Source organism: Vidua macroura, chromosome 2 (genome assembly GCF_024509145.1).
Source record: "Vidua macroura isolate BioBank_ID:100142 chromosome 2, ASM2450914v1, whole genome shotgun sequence".
In the NCBI taxonomy this organism is placed as follows: Eukaryota; Metazoa; Chordata; class Aves; order Passeriformes; family Viduidae; genus Vidua; species Vidua macroura.
Genome location: NC_071572.1, coordinates 108,656,028 through 108,677,489, shown reverse-complemented (window position 1 = coordinate 108,677,489; position 21,462 = coordinate 108,656,028). Strand labels below are relative to the sequence as shown.

At 40.0% G+C, this 21,462-nt stretch overlaps 1 protein-coding gene across 3 annotated transcripts in view; it reads left to right on the top strand.

The window, feature by feature from the left end:
• The first annotated feature begins 492 nt into the window (after positions 1 to 492).
• Positions 493 to 21,462, top strand: part of ROBO1 (roundabout guidance receptor 1) — a 292,886-nt gene continuing 271,916 nt past the window's right edge. For all 3 annotated transcript variants that reach the window (XM_053969867.1, XM_053969868.1, XM_053969866.1), the window contains exon 1: positions 493 to 1,077. In XM_053969867.1, coding sequence (XP_053825842.1) covers positions 1,023 to 1,077 — 55 coding nt within the window. In that variant the 5' untranslated portion in view covers positions 493 to 1,022. The remainder of the gene's footprint in view (positions 1,078 to 21,462) is intronic.

Genomic DNA, 21,462 nt, shown 5'->3' with positions numbered 1-21,462 from the left:
CGCGGCGGCGGCAGCGAGGGCAGGAGGCGGAGGCGGCGGCCGGGAGGGGGAAGGGGAAACCCGCGGCGGAGGCGAGCGGCTCGACGTGATAGCAGAAAGTTCAGGCGCGGCGGGCTCGGCCCCGCCTGACTCGTGCACCCCTGCCCCGGCGGCGGGGCAAGGCGAGGAGCCGCTCCTCCTCCCTCTCCTCCTCCCGCAGCCGCCGCACCGAGGGCGGGCGGTTGGGGTGGGTGGCTCGGGGGCGTTGGCCCGAGGAAGTTTTGCTCGCCCTCTCCCTCTGCCTTTTCTTCTTTCCTTCCATCGCCTCTCTTGTGCCCTCCTCCGGCGCTGGGGCGGGGGCGAGTGTGGGATTCCCGCGTGCAGGGGCGGGGGCGGCGGCGATGCTGGGTTGGGCTCGGGGCAGCCGCCGGGGCTCCCCTGCCCGCCGCCCCGCCTGACCGCGGCCGGGCTCCGCCGCGGCCCCCGACGCGCCCGCCTCCTTCCCCCGCCATGGGAGCGGGCGCTGCCGCCGCTCCGCCGCCGCGCTCTGCCCGCCGCTCGCCGGGCGCGCAGTGACTCGGCGGGGACACTTCGCGGAGCTCCCTGCCCGCCCCTCTCCTTCGCGGAGGGCGGCGGTGGCCCGTCCGTGCCCGTCCCGGCTGCGCTCCGTTACCGGCTCGTCCCGGGCGCCCAGAGTGGAGTCTGTGGCCGGGGCAGCAACTTGTGCTCGGGAGGCGGCGGACCTCCGCTGCGGGAACTCGAGGATCTTTTGTTTTCTCCTGTCGCTTTGGATAGTCCTGGGAAGTGTCAAGGCGCCGCTGAGGAAAGCCCGGGCCGGGAGAGGGGAGGCCGGCCGGAGTTGGCGTGCGGCTGGAGCCCCGCGGACTTGACAGCGCCGTGCCCGGAGCGGGCTCGCCCCGGGAGTCCGGCTGGATTAGAGAACCTCGCCTGCCTTAAGCTTCTGTGGAATTACAACTGGGGGCTCTTCGTTTCACCCCCCGCTCTTCTGGCATGAGACTGCTTGCAGGCGCCACCCGAGGACAATGATCGCGGAGTTTGCTCACTTTTACCTCTTCGGATTCATATGTGTCACCTCAGGTAACCACCTCACGCAGGCGGGTCAGATACGCGGCCGCGGCGATGGCAGCGATCTCGCAGCCGCTCTCCTCCGTCCCCCCCCTCGCTCCCCCAGTGTGGCCCCTCCGCGCCTGCCGGCCCCCTCCTTTGCTCGGAAACGAAGCTTGGCTTCCACCCTGCGGGCGCCTGGCCCGCGTTTGCCCCGGGAGTTGCCGGCGGCCGTGGGGGCTGCCCGGGGCCGGGCGCGGGGAGATGCGCGGCGCCGGGTCCTGCCCTGGTCCCAGGGCTCCCACCGCTGGCGGCTCCCGAGGGTCGATTGATGTAACCACGGCTGGTGTTGAGCTCCGGCGGCGAGGGGGCGGCGGGCTGGGACCATGTGGTCCCGCGGGAGCTGGCTGCTGCGCTGCCGCTCGGTGCGGCTGCCCGCGGGTACCGCGCACCCGCGGCCGGGCGGTCCCTGCGCATCCCCCCGTCCCAGCCCCCGGGCCCGGTTAACCCCGCGCAGCCGCCACCGGGGGGAGGGGGGGAAACCACGGCGGTGAGGGAGGGAAGGGAGGGCTTGTGGGGATGCGTTTTGCTTCACCTTGGCGAATAAAGTTTAGGCACATGTGTGAAGTGAAGCGCCGGCGTGCTAAGTGGGAATGGGAGAGGTGGCCGAGGAGACTGGGGGGATTAATGCTCATTAGGCACAGTTTTACGCGGGGCTTATGCGTGTCGGGGCATCTTATCGTGCCTGACAGGTTCCAGATAGGGCGGCATTGAGAGGGCATTGTGGAGGGCGGCTGTGGCTCTGTGCGCCCCGAGGAGAGCGGCGCGGGGCTCGGAGCGGCTGCGGCTCTGCCGGGGCGCGCATGTGGCCGCCCTGGGCTTGGGGGGTTTTCGGGTTTGCCTCTGCACAAGGAAGCCCGTCTCTCTCAGGAGGACAGGTTTGTCTCCCCGCAGTATTGCTTCGCCTTCTTAGGAACACCTTTTGTCACACGCTAAGTGAGCACAGTAAATGCTTGTGCCACAGTGAAGGTTGGTTTGGGCGCTAACTTCTCTGCCTTAACTGATTCTTATAAGTTTGTAGAGGACCCCTTTGAGTCATTAAAGCATGAGGCATTTTGTCAGTGAATGGATGAATTAAGTTTTTGAAAGGCTTATGTTCACTGCCTGAAGCTTTAAGTCTTAATTATGTCACTAAGTGAAGTAACTTATGTCTGTTTCTAGATTATATCATAAATTTAATTACTAAATTTTTGCTCTTAGGTATTGGTTTGCTTCTTGTGGCTTTGGATATTGCAAACTTTGTGTCCCTGAGTAGGGATGCCTCTTGTCCTGTTCACTTTTGACCGTGTCAGTCATGCCATCTTTAATTTGATTTTTCTTTGTATTGCCTCCTTCATATGATGGAAGAAACAAATGGAATGGGGAAGAGCCTTTCCACCCATTTGCTCTTTCTGAAACTTTCATGGCAATCATGACCACCTATGAAGAAAAGGTGACTTCATAGATAGTGCACTCTGTAACTTGATCATGTATTGGGATGTTTTAAACTCCCAAGTTAAGAAACAATTTTATTTAATTTTTCTTTTAATCCTCTCATCTGTTAATCATATAAATGCTCAATAAAGTTGCATGCAAGGTTTTTTTTAAAATTTTTTTCTTCTCCCCAGCCTCCCCCGGATGGGGATGCGCTCTCTAATAATGTTGATTCCAGCTGAGTTGGAGAGGAAAAAAAAAAGGAAAATGCCATGATTTTTTATGAAGGCTTTTAATTTTGTTATGTAAGCAAACTCAGTAACAAAGATAAGAGACAAGCACCAGATAATAGTGCTATTTCAGCTCCTTCACCAGGACGAATTTCTTTTTCCTGTCAACTAGAGTGTGGTCAAATACTTAGTCTTGTGTCTGGAACAATGGAGATGCCAGAAACCTTTGGCAGGATGAAGTTTGAGGGCAGATGGCTGCAGTGCAGAAGGAAGGACAGGAGTCATCTACAGCAGTTTCCACACTGAAATCCTTTGAGTTCTGCTGACAGCTGATCTTGCAAGTTGATTGATCCTTTCCTCCCTCTTCCACTGAAGATTCTCACTTCCCTCACTTACACCCACTACTGAATCAATGGTTTGTGTGGCCACACTCTAAATGGGATGTTAGAAACTTCTGCTGAGAGGTGGGAAATAACTGGGGGATGGGAAAGAGAAAAAAAAAATCAATAATAGAAAAGTAAGTGGGTTAATGTTTGTTAAAACAGTAATTGGTAAACCACTTAAAATTTAAAACCTCTAATTTTTACCTTGGTGTTGTCTCTGCGGGATCCTATGAAGTACCTTCTTTCATGTAAGCCTGTGGTTAATAAATGTTGAATACATTTAAATTTGAATACTGTTGAAAATTGGAATATAGCAGCTTTCCTCCCTTTTTCTCCCAGTGTAATTTCAATGCTTCTTTGCATACAGAATAAGAATTGCTTTAAGGGATACTTCTCTGGTATCCTTGTTTTCTTGAGTATTTACCTGCTTTCTGCCCTTTTTCCTTCATTCTGAGGCAGACATTACTTCAGACTCCATGGATTTTTTCATCTCTCCACTCCCCAGGAAGAGCAGCATCAAATGAGTATGTTTGGGAAAGAAAAGCTTTCACTTATCTGGAGGGCAACATGCAGAACATTTTTGCTGGGAACAAGTGTCAAGGTTCTGGTTTTCCACATGGGTGTTCACTGCTCTAGCAATTCTCAAGGCTAAATATGTTACTGTGTGATTTGACTGTTTCCATCCGTGGAAATCTTCATATTTTGACGAGCTATTTCATTGCATTGCTGATTCCCATCTGCTCAACACCCACCCTTTCCCCCTTTCCTGTCCATGTTATCCCTTACTAATTACTGCACTTGAAATGGGACTGGTGCATTTGCTCCAGAGGTTTTTCCATGCTGTGTGGAACAGGCAGCGCTGACACAGCGAGGCAGGCGTGTTTTTCAGTGATAGTTCTAGCCAGTGGAGGGCAAAATTGTCTCTTGTATTCCTTCATGGGAGAGTTACCTTCTGATGGCTAATAGTTTAAGGGTGCCCATGGAGTGTCCCCAAAGTCCTTTCCAGCTGGCTAAGCTACCTATTGCAAAACATAAATCAGCCACTTCCTTGATACATTTTGTTTGTTTGTCTCAGACATTTGTACTTAAAAGCTCCCTCATGAAGTGCTAGAGCATTTCTGGAAATGGTTCTACTCCTTTTATGTATTCTCTGTCTAATAGTAATAAATTAGGAGAGATTTTTTTTTTTTTAAATACACAGTAATTCAAAGGATTATGAAAGTATTAAGTGCCTAATCTGTAAAGCAAATAAGTCACCCAAGAAAACTTCAAAAATGTGCTTTTTTCACCTGTTCCTAATGCATTGTGTGCTGTTCTAAGTAATTTTACTAGAAGAACATTTAAGAAAGATTGAGCTAGCAGCTTAGACCTCAAGAAGCTGCCCCACTTGTGTTGGAATACTTCAAGCTAGCAAAGAAATAACATGCTGCAATGTTGATAATTCCTTCCTTGTTATTGAATAGTCTCCAAGTATCCAGGTATTTGATACAAAGGCACTTATCCTTATGAGTACTGATAGTATCTGTGGAGAGCAGAAGTCTTTTTTTCCTTTCAATTTGCTTAAGTGTGAATTTTGTTAACTTTCAGCTAGAAAGAGACACTTTTTTCCCTATTGCCTGTCAATTAACTTAGTTTAAACCAGAGGAACACTCAAGCTGATTTTTTGCTCACTGCAGTCAGTGTTGGTTGTCAGAAGTTTTTTTGTTGAAGTTACAGAGTAACTTCATTAGCAGGGATCATCTGTAATGTTCAGGATACTGAATTATGGGGGAATCATGTGTAATGTCCATAAGATTTTATTGGAAAACATGAATTTATGTGAAGAATATTCCTGAGTGTACATGATAAAGGCTTTGATTGCATTTACAAAAATAGAAGGGCCATTAAAAATATTATCAGAAACTAGCGACACTTAGGTAGCAGTGTTATCGTGTTAATACTAGACGTCAAATACCTTTGCCAAACAATGCTTGAACATAAAATGCTTTGGAAATTATGGTCAAAGGCCAAATTAGTTTTCATTAGAAGGTGGAAAAAGAAAATATTTAGAAATTCAAGAGAGAAAAATCTATGTTTATACTTAAAGTATCTGCGAACCCGTTCCCTCACTTTCAAGTAACATTGGTTTTGGTTGGCACACAGTTTTCCTGAATAACTGGAAGAGTTTTATTTCACAATCCTAAGCGACTGTAATATTATGTCTCATTATGGGATAGCTTTCCCTAATGAATATAATAATAATTTGCTGGGTCTAGCAAGTCTAGTCACTTGCTGCAGTACTCAGTGTAGTATTTCTGTTGCTGTTAAATGTCCTGTGTGGATAACGGTCACTTGGCTTGGTGTCCTGGTAGCTGGCTTGGATTCTCCTTCAGAAATTTGCCTTTCATAGTGAATATTCCCATTGTCAATGTTTAAGTTACTGTTGTGAATTTGTTGTAGGTTTTCTGTATCTGAATAGCTTGGAATGAGTAATTTGGTTGTTGATAGTTGTTAATGTTTTGAGGTTATTTTGTGACCTTGCTCTTTCCAAGCAAACAAAATGGCACTTAAGAATTTCATACACTGAGATCCTGACACATTTTACTTGTGTGCTCTGTTATATAATCTCATTTGGTGGTGATAACCTTCCATAGCTTTTCACCTGAGTACCTCTTTATAAAATTGTAAGGTAAATAGTGAGGTAACTGAAGTAGCAACCAAGGTGTGTTTTAAGTCCAATAAATTGTGTAAACAGAGCAAATAAGAGTATTTTTCTGTTAGTGATGAGCAGCCTGACCAAAAGGTGAGAGTAGAGCAACAAAAAAAAAATATTCTTAAGTATCTTGAAAGTTAGAGATGTTTTAAGGGGAGATAATTTGCTAGTTTATATCTTCTTTAGGAGAAAGATGTGCATTTATTTTATACACATACATGTATATTTCAATCATACACTGATGTCTCTTGGCTTACTGTGTCAGCCTTAGTATCAGCACTAAGTTGTTGTGGCTAGAAGGATATTTTATGTGAAGAAATAAAATGTTTCATGAGCAGAAATATTTTGTACTCCTGACATAGATGCAGCCAGCTGTGTTGGACTCTCACAGCTGAGACTTGGTACTAAGGAAAATCTCAACAGGGAAGAAAGTGAAACACCTGGGAAGCTAATAATGACTTGAGTTTTCAGTCAGGTGTGCAGAGTTATGTTATTCTGTTGTTGGTCTTGAGTTCTGGCTTTTAAAGAGCCAAGCCTTTTAGTATCCTGATTATTAATGTAAGCCAGTACTGTGAATTACCTTACCCTGAAGGTGATGGTAAAGATTTATTGAATTAAGGATTTCAATATGTGAATTTAATTCTGGATGTCAGAATGTCTTTGTTTGTTCACTGTTACTTAGGAAAAAATATGGTGCATTTACCCAGATTTATCCACAAAAATGATGAAATATGGTTCTGGAATATCATGAGGGTAGGCCTTTCAGACCAGGAATGTACATGATAGAATTGGTGTTAAAACAGCAGCACACAGGGAGAGATGTTTGTTTATGTGGGATTGTCTATTTCAGGTATAAATAGTAGGGGAAATGTCTTACACCAAAATAAAACAATGAATTGGGACTTAGGGAAAATAGGTTATATTTATTTTCCTGTCTTTTGACAGGAAGTGAGGAAACCTATTTTTTGTGAGAAAGTGAAGGAGTATATGAACAACCAGTGAAGTTAAATACTGTCAAATACTGAGAACTATTCTCAGGCTTGTAGGCATTTTCCATGCGTCTCTTTTTCTGAAGCTTAGGACAATTTCTGACTAAGACTCATGTGTGTCTGTGTATGACTGATTAAAACAAAATTGATAAATTGACAGTAATGAGATTTGTGAGTGGCGTCAGGCCAGTCTTTTTAATTAGAGCCTGCTTGCCATCTGAGCAACTGCAGCCAAGGGGAAGGTGCAGAGTGAAGCAGCCAAGTCATTTCACCTCTGCTGTGGATGGAGTGGTTTATGGAATGGTTTATGGAAGGGTACATAATAGTAAATGTGTTGCTGAAGATTTCTTCCTTAGGATTCAAAGAAATTCCATTAAAAATTACTGGATTTTGTATCTAAACAACAGGAGAGAACCTCTGTGGGTTTGCTTACTGGTGGTAGAGGTGAATTCCACAAGGTACTCTATTTAAGTCTTATTTTTTGCCACCAGACTTTACTCCTCTGGAGAGGCATAGAGCTTTGTGTACTATGTTAAATGTTTCTGTTTATTTACATGTAAGTAAATACCTGTAAATTAAATAATTAGAGCATTTAATTTTAGTACAACTTACTATAAATTCAGCTTAGACCAAAATGGGTAGTTGAATACATTATTATTATTGAAGTGGTATGAATATTCTTAAATCAGAAAACAAGCATATTTTTTGGACTGCTGCAGTCTTGAAATACATAATCTTTCTTTGAAGAGATGAATAGTCAGATATGCAAAATTATTCAAGCTGCCCTTTTCTGTTGGGAAGTATTTGCTCAATATGGTATTGCATTACCTTAAGTCTAATACTAATATTGTGAATGATTAAAATAATATGAACACCCCTGACTGTAGATAAAAGGTCTGTAAATGTGACAAGCCTGTGCTGAGCTCTGGATTTAAAATCTTAAACTTGATATTTTATTTTCTCCATCTTGCATAGTGAATTAGCAGTGGAATAAGTTCAGTTTTGGAACAGCCTGTGTCTTCAGACATGCAGTGCAGGGTAGGGCAAGGATCAGGGTCTAACCTGTGCAGGCTGGAATCATCCATCTGAGAGAACTGTATAGTCTGTGTGCTCTTCATGTTGTTCAATTTTGTGCTCTTTGTCTTCTGCTCCCTTGACTGTCTTGTACATAAATCAGAATTGTGATTTCTTTAGTACTGCTAAACTGTTACATGCTAGCATTGCATTAAAACTTGCTTGGCTGGCATTTTTGTGCCTTCTGAAATTTGCATGTCCTCAGGCAAGGTATTTATTTTAGATTGTTGGTTAGTTATATTTGCTCTTATCAGATTGCTTAAATGCCTTTATGTTGAGGATTAGACACATAGAGCAGTTCATGGTTATAAATTCAAGTATAGAAGACTTTTGTTTTACTATTTGCTTCTACAGTAGCATAATAGACATTAACAGTTTTTATCTTAGAAATTAGGTTTTAATGCATGGTCAAGGATTTAGTGTAGGCCTAAAGATGTGCATTGGCTCCACTTTATTCTGGAAGCAGGTGAAGAGAGAAAGAAATGGTGTTTGATGGTGACCAGATGGACATGCTTGAAAGAGTAGCTGGATTTTTTAGTAGACACTAGACCTCAGATTTTTGGAATCCAGGGCCTTGTGATATGTTGAAGTTGGGAACCTACAATCTAAATTTGTAGCCACTTAAAATCAGTAGTGCCTGTTGAAAGTCTTGATTCTAGTGTTTAAATTAAATTACTTGAAGTGTTTGATTTTATCTTCAGTTGCAAATGTTTGTGGATCATTGTGGGTTCTTAGCTGGTCTGAAAATTGAGATTGTAGTGAACATCGACTTAAGAGCCAATTAACTGAAAAAAGCTGTATAACTGTAAATTTGCATGGGCCTCACTAGCTATGTGAAGGGTGAGAAGCCAGTCAAAAATGTATTTGAGTGTGTATTCTTTTAGGAACAGCTCAGCTTGCCACTTCTGCAGTGCACTTTACTAACGCTGGTCAAAAGCAGACTTTTCAACCCAGACATCTCCTGTTGGCCAAATAGGCCCAAGCATGTAAGCCCAAGATGAGGATCGCAGCCCCCAGATCCACAGGTGGCTCTGTATTTGTGTTGAAAGTGTAATACAAGGTCCTAAAATACCATTTTTGGAGCAAGTGCTCAGCAATGTCACCAAGCTTTTTCTTTTATCAAAACCTCTTGGCACCTGGAATGAAACTTGGCACCTGGTGTAGCTTTGTGCTAGGAAATCTCTTGGATGCCAGGCAGGTTCAGAACTGGGATTTGCAAATTCTGAATGCTTCTCCCCTCACCTCCCACTTGCAAAACAATTCTGTCAGTGCAGCTTTCTGGTTTTAGAATGTATCTAAGGCCCTAGGTACTGCAGCTGACAGATCCTTCATAATCAAAGTGTTTAATGGTAGGAGGTGATAAAGGGAAAAAAAAAAAAAAAGTAAAAGTAGCGTGAGGAAACAAGATAAGTAGGGATAGTAACAAACTCTTCTACTTTTTGCTTCCCAAAGCAGGAGTTGGCACAGGAGAGGTTGGAGTTTGGGACTGTGGTGCTGTAGCAGCAGAATGCAGGAGAGAGGATGTTTGTAATGATCAGGTTGAGCACAAAGGTCTGATGTAACTGTGGAATGAAACTTGCTCTGTGCTAGTTGTAAAAATGATTGGCAGGAGGCCCCATGCATGGAGTAAAATCCTGTCTTCGCCACTGTGGAAAATTATGGTTTCGACTGTGAAAGGAGGTGAAGCTTGGAAGGAATTAGCATATCTCTAGCACCGAGTGGCATCTGGAACTGAATGGCTGGGTTAAATCATTCAATGGTGATTAATGAGGCTCATTGCTCAGGTTATACAGCCTTTAAAAATTAAAAGGAGAAATTTAAAAGTAGATGCAAAGCAGAAAGAAGGAACCATTACTTTATTTACCTCTTTAATATAGAGGGCAGAATGAAGTCTTCCTTGCCTTTTGGTACAAGGAGATATCTGTTAAGTGCTCTTGTTAAGCTTAGAAACTAAGAGATGAACTTCTGAGTAATTGTTTTGTGGAGCATTTTGTGACTTTGCAAATGCGTATGTAGCAATGCAGACCTTGAAATGGGAAGGTGTGTGCAGGATGGCAAAAGTACTTTGCTTTTTAGAAAACTTCAGAAAATAGTGATTTCTGTTTTCTCTCCCACTCATGAATGTTAATCTGTGTTACCTGTAGGGAAAGCAAATATTGAAACACACAAAGTGAAACAAGCTTAGAGACGTAGCATGCACTGTAACTTTCTTTGAGCGTGGTTCTGGCAGTTGCTGAGCTGAATGGTGATGTAGCTTGGTGTCATGTCAGGAATAAATGTTCAAAATGTTCAAAGGCTCCTACTCTGTAGGAGGATTACAATACTGATATGAGCACACTTCTGTTTACTTTCAAGTTTTTAGTGGAGCAAGTACAGAAACCAGTGAAGTGTGTGTTCGAGTGTTAGATTTTTTTTTTTTCTTCAGAATTGTGAAAAAAAAAAAAAACCAAGCCCAAAGGGTGGCATCATTAATGGAGCTATTGCTTAAAATGATTGACCTTTCCACAGCAAATTCATATAGGTAGAAAATAAAATGAAGCTACAGTAAGGTATTACCCCTCTGGAGCTAAAATGGGATTCCGCTTTAATTTCTACCCGCTAGGAGATAAAGTTCCCTAAATGCACTGCTGAAAAACCTCTGCTCACAATAATTTTGGATTCTGGATTGTTAGGCTTTTTACTTCTTTAGTGGCTATCTTGCTTTTATTTGGGGAGGGGATGGTGGTAGCAGAAAATAAGAAAGATTTGATTTTTTTTTTTTTTTTTTTTTAAAGCAAAAGGTTTGCATTTTTTTCATTCATTGTCTAATGTGGTTCCCATGACCGTAATGTGGAAGGAGACTTTTTAATCCTCATCCACCCTCCAGTGCTTCATATTAGATGGGGATTTTTTTGTTTTCCCTCTGCGTTTGCTGGGACTGCCAGGGTAGGGCAGTTGACCTGGTGCTTTAATGTTGTGACTGGGAGGAGTGAATGTTATTTTCACAGGCAACTTTTGTGGTGGTTTTCTTTGTTTGTTTGGGGTTTTTGTTTGTTTGGGCTTTTGTTGTTTTTCTTGGGGTTTGTTTGTTTTTAATTCTCTTACTGTAAGGTTTATTGATAGAGTATGAGTGTTTGTTTGATTTTTGAATAATAACTAGGACTTTTTTTTTTGCAGGGAAATGATTGTTTAGATGTCTATGAAGTCAATTATTATTCCAAAAAGATTGGACTGAAATCTGCATTGAAATTATTGTGTCTTCAGAATTGATAGTTACATCTGTGACAGAAATTTACATTTTATTTACATCAGTTTCCAGAAAGACAGAGTTTGTTTTTCTGTTACCTTATTACAGGAGGGAAGGCAACAACTGCTCAGCTAGAAATTCACAGTGACCTACAGTCTAGTAATAATTAGAATTAAACAGAGTTAGTAATTTCACTTGGTCATTTCATCACAATTCCTGTAGGCATGCAGCTGATCATTTTGAATCTCATAAAATGAAATTTTATTTTACTCACCTTACTAAGGTCAAGTAAAAAGCCACATCAAGTTAATGAGTCCCTTTCTTTGCAATGAACTGAACGTGGCATTTGTTTTTGTTCTGGCAGTCATGAAATCGCAGGGTGTTGGCGACAAGTCCATTATTGGCTCTGTGCAGGGTTGCTGAGGGCTTTTACTCCACCCAGTGCATTATGTGTGCAGACTTTATCGTACTCGTTAAAACTTGTTTCAAATTGAGGATTCCTTTTTTTTTTTTTTTAAAGCTGTAATAAGAGGAAAATAAAAATAGCTCCCTCTTCTTTATTAGCGTAAATGAAAGAGTAGCAGCGACTCATTCCTTTTGTGACCTGAGGAAATGAAACAAAATTTGGATGAGTTCTCAGCCCCTTAAAGTCAAAGGAGGTTTAACTGTTGATATCAGTTTTTTTCTTGCTTTGCAGAAGCTCAAGTTGTGTGTCACTTACTCTACATGATGTTACATAGAAACCTTAGTAGTGGAAAAAAGGAGATGATTGCTAATTGTTCTTCTCAGCTTAAAAAATGAGAAGCATTTAATGGCTTATAAAATTCTGTGATTTAGGTTCCTTTTTTATTGATTGTAAGATTGAATTTCTTGTGTGTTGTTGGTGTCTTTTACGTGGTAGCCAATCTTTCTCCTGCTCCCAGAACAGCCAAACTGGTTTTGTTTTAGCTTCTCATTTTTGTCTTGATTTTTTTTTTTTTTTTTGGTATTTTTATGTCTTATAACTTTTTCTAAACATTTTGGTTTGGAGTTTTCCTGTGCTGTACAATATACTTTTTTTTTTTTTTTTTTTTTTTTAGTTGCATTTAGGGAAGTATAATAAGTAAATCCAAGAGTTTGTTTTCTGTTGTGATTTTTTAGATAGCAAAAATGCTCAACTGTCAGTTTTGAAAACTAATACAATCTGATTTGTTCTAGACAATATTTGAAGGAAGTAAGCTCATCAGGTTTTAGAATGTGTTATTTTCAAATCTCTACTAATTTTTTTTTTTTTCAATTTTCTTATGAAGTTTTAAATTACACAAAAAATAAAACCAGACCTTTCTCTGTAACTTGTCTTTTTTCCTAGAAGTACCAGGTGTCTGATCAATAGTATGTGCTGGGAAGCAAGAATTTCATCTGAGGAGACTTGAAATGCTGTTATTTACAACTTCCATGAGCTAGAAGTTGTATGTTTCTTTTTGTTTTGCTTTTCAAGTGGTCACTGCTGGGTAGAGTTTTGTTATTTCACTACTGATTTAAGACAAAGATATGTACATAGCTTTCTTCAGGCTTTTAAGGGCTCAAGTTTAAATGGTAGATCATTATTCTAGGAATCAAAAGTGATGGGTGATTAACTCTGTCTGGGTGCATGCAGTGTAATTTTAGAGGCTACAAATGTTGTTACAAATCAGGTTAAGGTTTAAAGGTGAAAGTTTGGCTGAATGATTTTTACAGCTTTAAGTTAATGTATGCAAACAAAGAAAGTCTTGTTTTCTACCCATTTGTGTCTAATGAGCAAGTAGCTTGTGGTACAGAAAAGAAAATGGGATTATTGTGCAGTTTGCCATAAAGTTAAAAGTACGTACTTTTTACTTCAATTTAGAAGTTCCATTAAATAGACTGAATCTAATAACTTTTTTTTAGGCTCTTCATCATCTAAATGTAAAATGAAAGGAAAATGGCTTTAAACTAAGTGATAATGATAAACTAAATGATAATGGCTTTAAACTATTATAGCTTAACTTTTAGCATTAATGTATTTTTGTAGATTTCCTCATAATGTCATTACATAATTAAAAGAACCTGTTGAAGTAACACATAAAACTCATAACACATCTCATACTGTGTGTAAGCTCATACTGTGTTTAAGCTTTACTTTTAGATAGCTCTAAAGTAGTATTGATAACTTGGATTTTCACTCAATTCTCTGATTTAGCTCTATTTCTGAAACTATCAATTCAACAGCATGTGGGGAAAGAATGACCATTTTTTAAATGACAGGGAAGTTATATACAAAGGCAGGATTTTTTTTTAAAGGTATGGGCCTGATTTATGATGTTAAAATTGTAAATGACACAAGGTCTGTCTACATCCTCTGTCCTTGTATCTCCCTCCCTCACCCTTAAAGATTTTTAAAATAGCCTAGCAATTGGGAAGCTCTTTGGAACTTCTGTGATGGTTCTATATACATTGGCTAAAAGTTAAATAGTGTGGATTTTTATAGGACTACATAGTAGCATAAGAAGCTGTTCAGCTGCATCTGTAGTGATCTAATCTGATAGCCATTCTGAGTGCAAAAGCCAGGGTGTATAAATGGAATGAAACAAAAGGGAAGTGATTAGTGGGAATAAAAATAAACATCTTTTAGTCTCGGTAAATGATACCTTTAAAGCACAGCAGCCTTGTCGAATATAATTAAAGTTGTAAGAACTGGGGTAAGGTGAGTGGGCTCTATTCTCTGAGGTCATGGAGGAAATACAGAGGTCAGGGTTTTGCACTTAGTCTTATGTAAACAATGTCATGCCTTGGTAAGTATAAGAATTGATTTAACTAGGTTAAGATAATTTAAAAAAAAAAAACAAAGCAACAAAACCCCTCAAATAATAATAAAAAACAAACACAAACAAACAAACAAAAACACAAAAAAAACCCCAAAAACCAAAAAAACAAAAACCAAAAAACCTTAGGAGAAAACAAATCCAGGACAAACATGTATTCATTTGATATCAAAATTTGAGTGCAGCCTCTATATCTTCTTCTAACCAGTTGATGGGAAAAGGTGAAAAGTGTGAAGGATGGGGTTCTGTTGGGGATGCCTGTTGCTGCTGAGTGATTCTGTGGTGTTTGGCTTTGTGCTGTAACATCTCTCTAACTTTCCCTGAGCCTATTCCTTAAAATCTGCAGGTAGGCAGTTGTTTGGTTTTGCCTGTGTTTCAAATTGAGACTTCTTTACAGAATTTTGTGTTTCTAGTTACTATTTTCTTTTGCTGGGTAGTTCAAGTGCTTATGTTGTTTGCACTCATGACTCTTAGAACCCTAGAATCGTTTGAGTTGGAAGTGATCTCCTGAAGGTCACTTGTCTGACTCCCCCAGCAGTGAGCAGGGACATCTTCAACTTAATCAGGTTGCTCAGAGCTCTAATCTGACATTGAATGTTGCTGTATATCTTTACAACTATAATGAATCTTTATTTAGTTTCAGTGGTTGTGGGGTTTGATTGTTTTCTTCGTTAGTGGTTTGGATTATGTATTCAGACTTACATTTATGCATGGTAGAGAAGAAATTCAAGGGTGTAGGGGTATCCTGACAGTTCTCCCTTCTGAATGACAGGAATTTTGTTTCTTTTCCCCCTGCCTCATCTCTGACTCCTTGCCGTTACAGTACATGACCAGTCAGAGCGAACCAGCAGCTCCAGACAGAACGTGTCTCTGACTGGTTAAAGAAGGAGGGCTGGAAAAACCCATAAGACTTAAATTGGAAATGGAGTTCTGGAACTTAGTCTGGCAAGCACAGGCACCACTCCCTCCCAGAAGTTTCCAGGGCAGTTGCTCAGGCATTCGGAGGCTTTGTGCAGCCATCCCCCAGCTGTGAGCTGGCTGGGGCTGCCCAGTTCAAAATGTCTGGTTGTATGAGCTGTCCCTAAAGAGGGCTGCAGGCTCTTACAGAAGAGGAAGATGGGTGTTCAATATAGTGATTAAGTATGAGGAAGAAACACCCTGCAGTTCTTGGCTCCAGCTGGCTCTAGGCAGCTCTTCCTTGGTGTGAAATGCTGCTTTAATGTAGGTCAGCTTTAACTGTTGTAAATGAGTGTAGTTCTAGTGAAGTCAATGAGCCACTGTTAATTACTGCACTAGAGAATCTGCCCGAGTAGATGAGCAACTAGAAAACTCAAAGGGAAGAGCTTATCCAGCAAGAGAACTTCAAAACCAGTGAGGTGTTTTGTATTTGTTTTCTTCGCCCTCTCTTCTGAGGAAGAAGTTAACATTCCTACATCCCAATGGTGTTTAGTGAAAGTAGAATTTTATTCATTGAGAGAGAGCTTGTACACTGTTGCTGTTTTGGAAATAAAGGGGTAATAAGTGTTTCAGCTTCTCACTCCAGATCCTCTCTTTGCTAATAAAATGAGTAGGTATCACTTCACAGCACAAAACTGTCAGTCAGCATTCAGCATGACTGACATAATTAGCAGCTTCTAGCTGGAGGAGGTTGAAGATTGCTTTTGGTGGAGACTGCTAGCTTGGCCTTGCTGTGCTCACAGAACAGAGGCATAATGGATCCCAGGGATTTTAATATGTCTGGTGAAAATTACATAAACACTGTGTTTTACCCCGAAAGCTTACTTGGCTGTGTTGTAGTTGGTGTTTACCTGATGCTGTGAAATAGTAAAAGAACAGGATGTAGGCTGGTTACACCTTTGATGAGGCTCATGAGACTGTATGCTCTGTGCATTCAAAACTACTTCATCAAAGGCAGGCTTGGGTCAGCCTGGTCCTTATAGATGCAAATGTATGTCACAGGAAATTGCAAGACTGGTAACACTCACTATTTTCTATTGTTCAAAAAATAATAACCTTATGGATCAAATGAAAAACTGTGGCTGTTTTGGCAAGCTAGATGACAAATCTGGTGACTGCAAAAGCTGTGTCAGAACAACTAAGCCATTAAAGTTTCCTAATCTAATGTCATCAAGTAATGCTGTTTGTAAATCTTTGAGAGGGGTCAGATGCTTTTAGTGACTAGGCTGTGCGCTCCTTAATGTACAGATAATAAAAGCTTAATTCCATAGTGTACTACTTACACACCTATTGGAGAAGATGCCAGCTGACTCAGTTTTATTGTTGTCCTTAACAATTTGGTTCTAGCCAGGACTCTAAGACTAAACTCTTCCAGCTGATGAGATTATTTGATTACCTGGTTTTAATGTTGTTCTAAGTGTCTGCAGGCCTGGAAAATTTTATTTTGTTCAGTTTGAATTGCAGCTCTTCACTGCTCGGTGCTTTGGTTCCTCCTGTAAGTAGATACATTGAAGTTTCTTATATGTGGTGCTTTGCCTAGCAATTGCTCTGTGTTTACACTAGGTGCAACTATGCAAAATGTTTACTCTTTAATGTGTATTTCCTATTTTTGTGATCAAATAGCTCCAGGAATACGGCTGCATTTTACTTTTTAAACATTCATAAACACATGATCAGGAGCTTTGCTACTTTCCCTGTCCACAGGGACTTCAAATTAAATGTTTAGCCTGATTTTTTTTTTTTTTTTTTTTTTTTTTTTTTTTTTTTTTTTTTTTTTTTTTTTTTTTTAATTCAAAACAGTATCAAGTATCATCACATTGTATGCTGTGGGAACTTTGTGTTTTGTGGGATTTTTTTTGTGAATGACTGTCCCGGGTTGCATCCTCGTTGACTGTGTAAGACTAGTTACCATTTGTATCTGGGACTCCTAAGAGAATCTTTGCATCATCAGACATTTAATCTTCTGGCTGTATGAATTCAGGGTTGTAAAGAAAGCCAAATGCAAAGAGAGGCCCCTCAATATTTCTTTTTTCCCAGCTCTGTAATGTGCTTTGTATATATGAGGAAGCAGGATTCTGTGTGATTTTGTATTTAGGGTAACCCAAGCGTGGCCTTATATTCTCAAGGGCTGCAACCAGGGCTAAGTCAGGTCTCTATCACATTAGTCTGTTATGAGGGCACATCCTCCAGCACAGGTACCTGTTTTGTTTGGTGTCTTCTTCACAGCATGGGCATTCTCTTGCCTTCTGTACATCAGCTGGACAGCAGCAGCAGTGGTGGTACAAAGGTCTGCCCTGAGCTGTGTGCCTGCAGATTAGGAAGTCATTTTCTAGCTCCAGATCAGTGGGGATCTGAAGGTACTTGCATGTCAGCAGATTGTGAAAGCAGTGTTTAACACAGCAAGTGTGACAGGAGGGTGATGGAGGGTTAGAGACAGAGAGGACCTCAGCCATGTGTGATCTCCACTAATAAATCAGAAACAAGCCTTGTATGCAGGACTTCCTCAGCAGTTACTTCCTTCCTAATCTGAGGTCCCTCAGCATGGATAGTGCTTGTGGGAGATGACAACAGAACATTTCTTGGTTTGGCTTGTTGCTTATGTGATTGCTCTGTCATTTAGTGCCTCGCTTAGTTGTGTTGTTTTTTGTTTTTTTTTTTTCTTTTGCTTTTAAGCAGTCTATTCCAGACGTCTTGCTTGCCCTGCCCTATTTATTTTAATTACAGCTTGAGTTAACTTTTCTTTGAACATGTTAAGGTATGTCTCTGAAATAAATATGTATTTTGTTTTGAAAGTCAGATATTATATAATTTATCTGGTATGTTTTGGAATGTGCATGGTTCCCTGGCAACTGTTAAGCAAAATTATGCCTTTATATTGCACTGTAGGAAATTATTATCTTAGTTTTAAGTTACATACCAAGTTATTTTTTTTTAAATATGAAATAATACCCTTGGGGAGAAAGTGGGATCAAAAGCCATTTCTATTTAAGAAGTTGGGTTAAATACTGTCAGTGTTAATATGGCAATTTTGCTAATATTTGTAGCCAGTGAAATGACTTGTCGGTCTTCAGGGCTAATACCCAGTTTCAGGGCAGGTGTCAAACCAAACTCTTTTCCTCCTAAACTTTGTTTTCTATGTCCTTACACACCAAGTAGGAGAATCAGAGGCCTGTTTGTTTCTGAGATGAATTAAACTAAAGGAAGCAATGTTCAAGGCCAGGTTATATGGGGTTCTGGGCAACCTGGTCTTGTGGAAGGTGTCCCTGCCCATGGCAGGTGGTTGGAACAGGATGATCTTGAAGGTCCCTTCCAACCCAGGCCATTCTAGGAATGTTTCCACAGTTTGGTTGTGAAAAGTGTCAAAAGGTGTGTTTTAGTATGCCCACACACCTGAAAGATTGCATATAAAGTTTCTAAGTTTTCATAGATTTGGTTTAGAGACTATGTCTGGCTTGTAAGTGTGTAGACTTAAAACTCTTGAAACTTAAAAGCATTCTGCTCATATATGAAAAGAAATTTGGGGGAAAGAGTGAACACTGAGTTGACGTTTATTTCTGAATTGGAAACTGATATAGGGCATCAGAATTTTCAAATAGGTTCTTTTGGAAACTGCATTTAGATAGCTGTTTATGACATGTATTCACCTCTTCTTGCTAGTGTGGTATGTGTGGGATATCAACAGAGCTGTAATTTAGGGAGTGTGGGTTTTAATTAGCTGGAATCTAGAAAGATTGATGATTCAGGATTTTTCCTCACTTTTGATTTTCTTTGACTGAATAAAGATACTGTTATGGGCTCTTTTGGTTTGACCTGATGTAAATGGCCACCCATTCAACCTAAGGTTCAGGTTGATTTTGTGTTGTTTTTTGTGGTTGTGTTGTGGTTTGGTGTTTGTTGTTTTTGGGGGGGTTCCTTGTGGCTGCTGTGTGTGTTTGTTTGTTTTAATGGGCTTAAGAAATCGCCAATTAGAATGCCATGAAAGCCAGGGAAGAAGATCACACCACGCAGCCATCAGAAGCAATAGCAATTTGGGAAGTGTTTAACACTTAAGCTAATTAATTCCTCTCTATTAGCCCTCTGATACATTGGCCACCTTTAATTATGTGCATTCACTAAAAAGTAGGTGTTTCTCTAGCTTTATTTGGTTTTTAAGGAAATAATTCTAGCATGAAGGAACTTGATAGAGAGTCTGAAGAACAAGACTTATTAAAATAGCCACATACTGACTTTTGAAATAATTTTACCTTTTTGGGTGTAGCCCTGGAACAAAACTCCATTCAACAGCATGAATGGAAAATTAGAGTGTAGCCAGTATTATCTTGCCATCATAAGGAAGTGGTTTCAGTCTCACAGTTGAAGGAATGTTGTGTTAGGGATAAATATTTTATATATCCTTTAACAATAAAATACTAGTTCTGTTTGTTTTTCTGTGTATGTGTGTGCTTTTAAATATTTAAAAAGAAAAACAACAACAAAAAAATCCCACCCCAAAACAAAAACCCTACAGAATTCTTTATCTATCCTCACTGCATTTATCTTCTGTTAGGGATAATTGAGGAGTATTGGATATTCACTTAATCTTCCCTGCTGATGTGTATTACAGAAGACATGACATTGGATTGTTAAATGTTACAAGTGCTCTTCCTGTGATAAGGTTTGGATACTTTCAGATACAGCTGGAAATATGGATTGAATTTATTTGTCCATTATAGGAGTGCTGACATGATGTTAGGTTTACAATAGTTAGAATTGCTACCAACAAGAAAAATTCAAGCTTTTATGTAGTAATAGTTGTTACTACCTTATTTTGGAACTGTGTAGGAAGTGTCACATCTGCTTGGAATGTGTTGGTATTAATAATGTATCTTTTAGTATAATATTTGAAATAGAAGTCTACAAAATTACACATTTTCTCAACATAATTAGAAAGAGTATTTTTCAATTTCAACAGCATCAAGAAGACAAGAATTCTTTAAGTTACATTTAGTAATATATTTCCTCTCACTGTATTAAGATATCCTCACCAGAGTGATAAAATCTTAACTATTTTGATGATATTTTTTCATCTTACTTTTTCACTTTGAACAGTTTTAAGGAGTAAACCTTGTAAGCAGAAATTATATTAGTTTCTAAAGATAAGCTCTTTCTCTCCTTCTTTGCCTTCTATGAAATGAAAACTATTTGTCATGGGAATAGACTTCAAAGTTCAGTTAGTAATTTTGATAAATAAAATCATGCACAAATCATAAATTACTTGTTAGAACAATCAAGTCAGAGGCTCCATATGGCAATTTGTTTTGATGCACTCATGTTTCAGTGTGTGTCAGAATTGAGAGAGAACTGGTTTGGGGAATTGCTAACATGACTTCTTATCTAGTATGAGTTTTCAGGTCCAGCACATTTCAGGGTAGGTAGCTGAAGCTTTATAGTACTTTTGAACAGGTACATAAATAGGCAGTTATTGGTCTATTGCCTATTTCACGTCCTTCATGGACGTTTTAGCTTTCTCTCTACTACATGGATTTTTTTGATTGCTGAGTGCAGATGCTCATGGCGGTGTCTCGTTCAGCTTTCTTCACTTTTCTCCAAACACTTTTGTAGGAAAGGAAATAAATTTTGCTAGTTTATGTTGGTATATCCTATACATACAAATATATTGTTCATAATTCACTTAAATAGCAGAGTTTACTGTATGAGAAGGAATGTTTCTTAAAGATAATAGGCAATTAAGTTTCTTACTTCTTTGGTGCACTATTGTTCAAGCTATGGAGCTGGATTATTTATTGGATCCTTTAATCTGAAATGCAAACCCATTGTCCTGAGGTAAAAGTTCCTTTATTTTCCTTCCGAAGTCTTTGTCTTGTTTCAAATTCTTTCTTTGAGATAGGTGTGAGGTTGTATTTGTTCTTCCAGATCACCAAGTGCCATATTTTATGTTCATGATACCCAGTTATTTAGTCTGAACTAGATTCATCCTTTCATAGCGTACAAATAAGTCTGTTGTGATTCTTTTTTTTTTTTTTTTTTGACTCTAGCACGTTCATCCTTCTCATGAATAGCCAATAGTTTTGACAATTTTCAGCAACTCCTTTTAGACAAGCCTTTAATCCTTTACTGCTGCCTGTCTCCTTCATTACGAACACAGGTTTAGGCATGCTGGAGGGGGGGAAATGTTTTCTCTGAGAAAATATTCAGCCTTAAAGAAAAAATGAAGTATGTTATTAAAATAATGACACTTATGTTTATTTAGGAAAAAAAAAAAGGTGTAGCTTGAATATGTATATTTAAACAGCTTGTTACAATTTGGGAAATTTCAGACAGGAGAATGTTGTTTATAAAGTGAATTTTCTGTTCCATTTGAATAGAAAGTGCCATTTAAAATATAGATATATAATGACATGTGCTTCATTGTACCTCCCATGCATATTGCTATGCATTTTTTGTTTGATTCCTTCTACATCTGTTTGAGACACTAATTGGAGGATTGCTATGCTAATGCTGCAGTTTCCTTAGGAAATGACACTCTTCTCCTGCATCCACATCCTCTTCTCTTATTGCTGTACCTGGCTTGATTC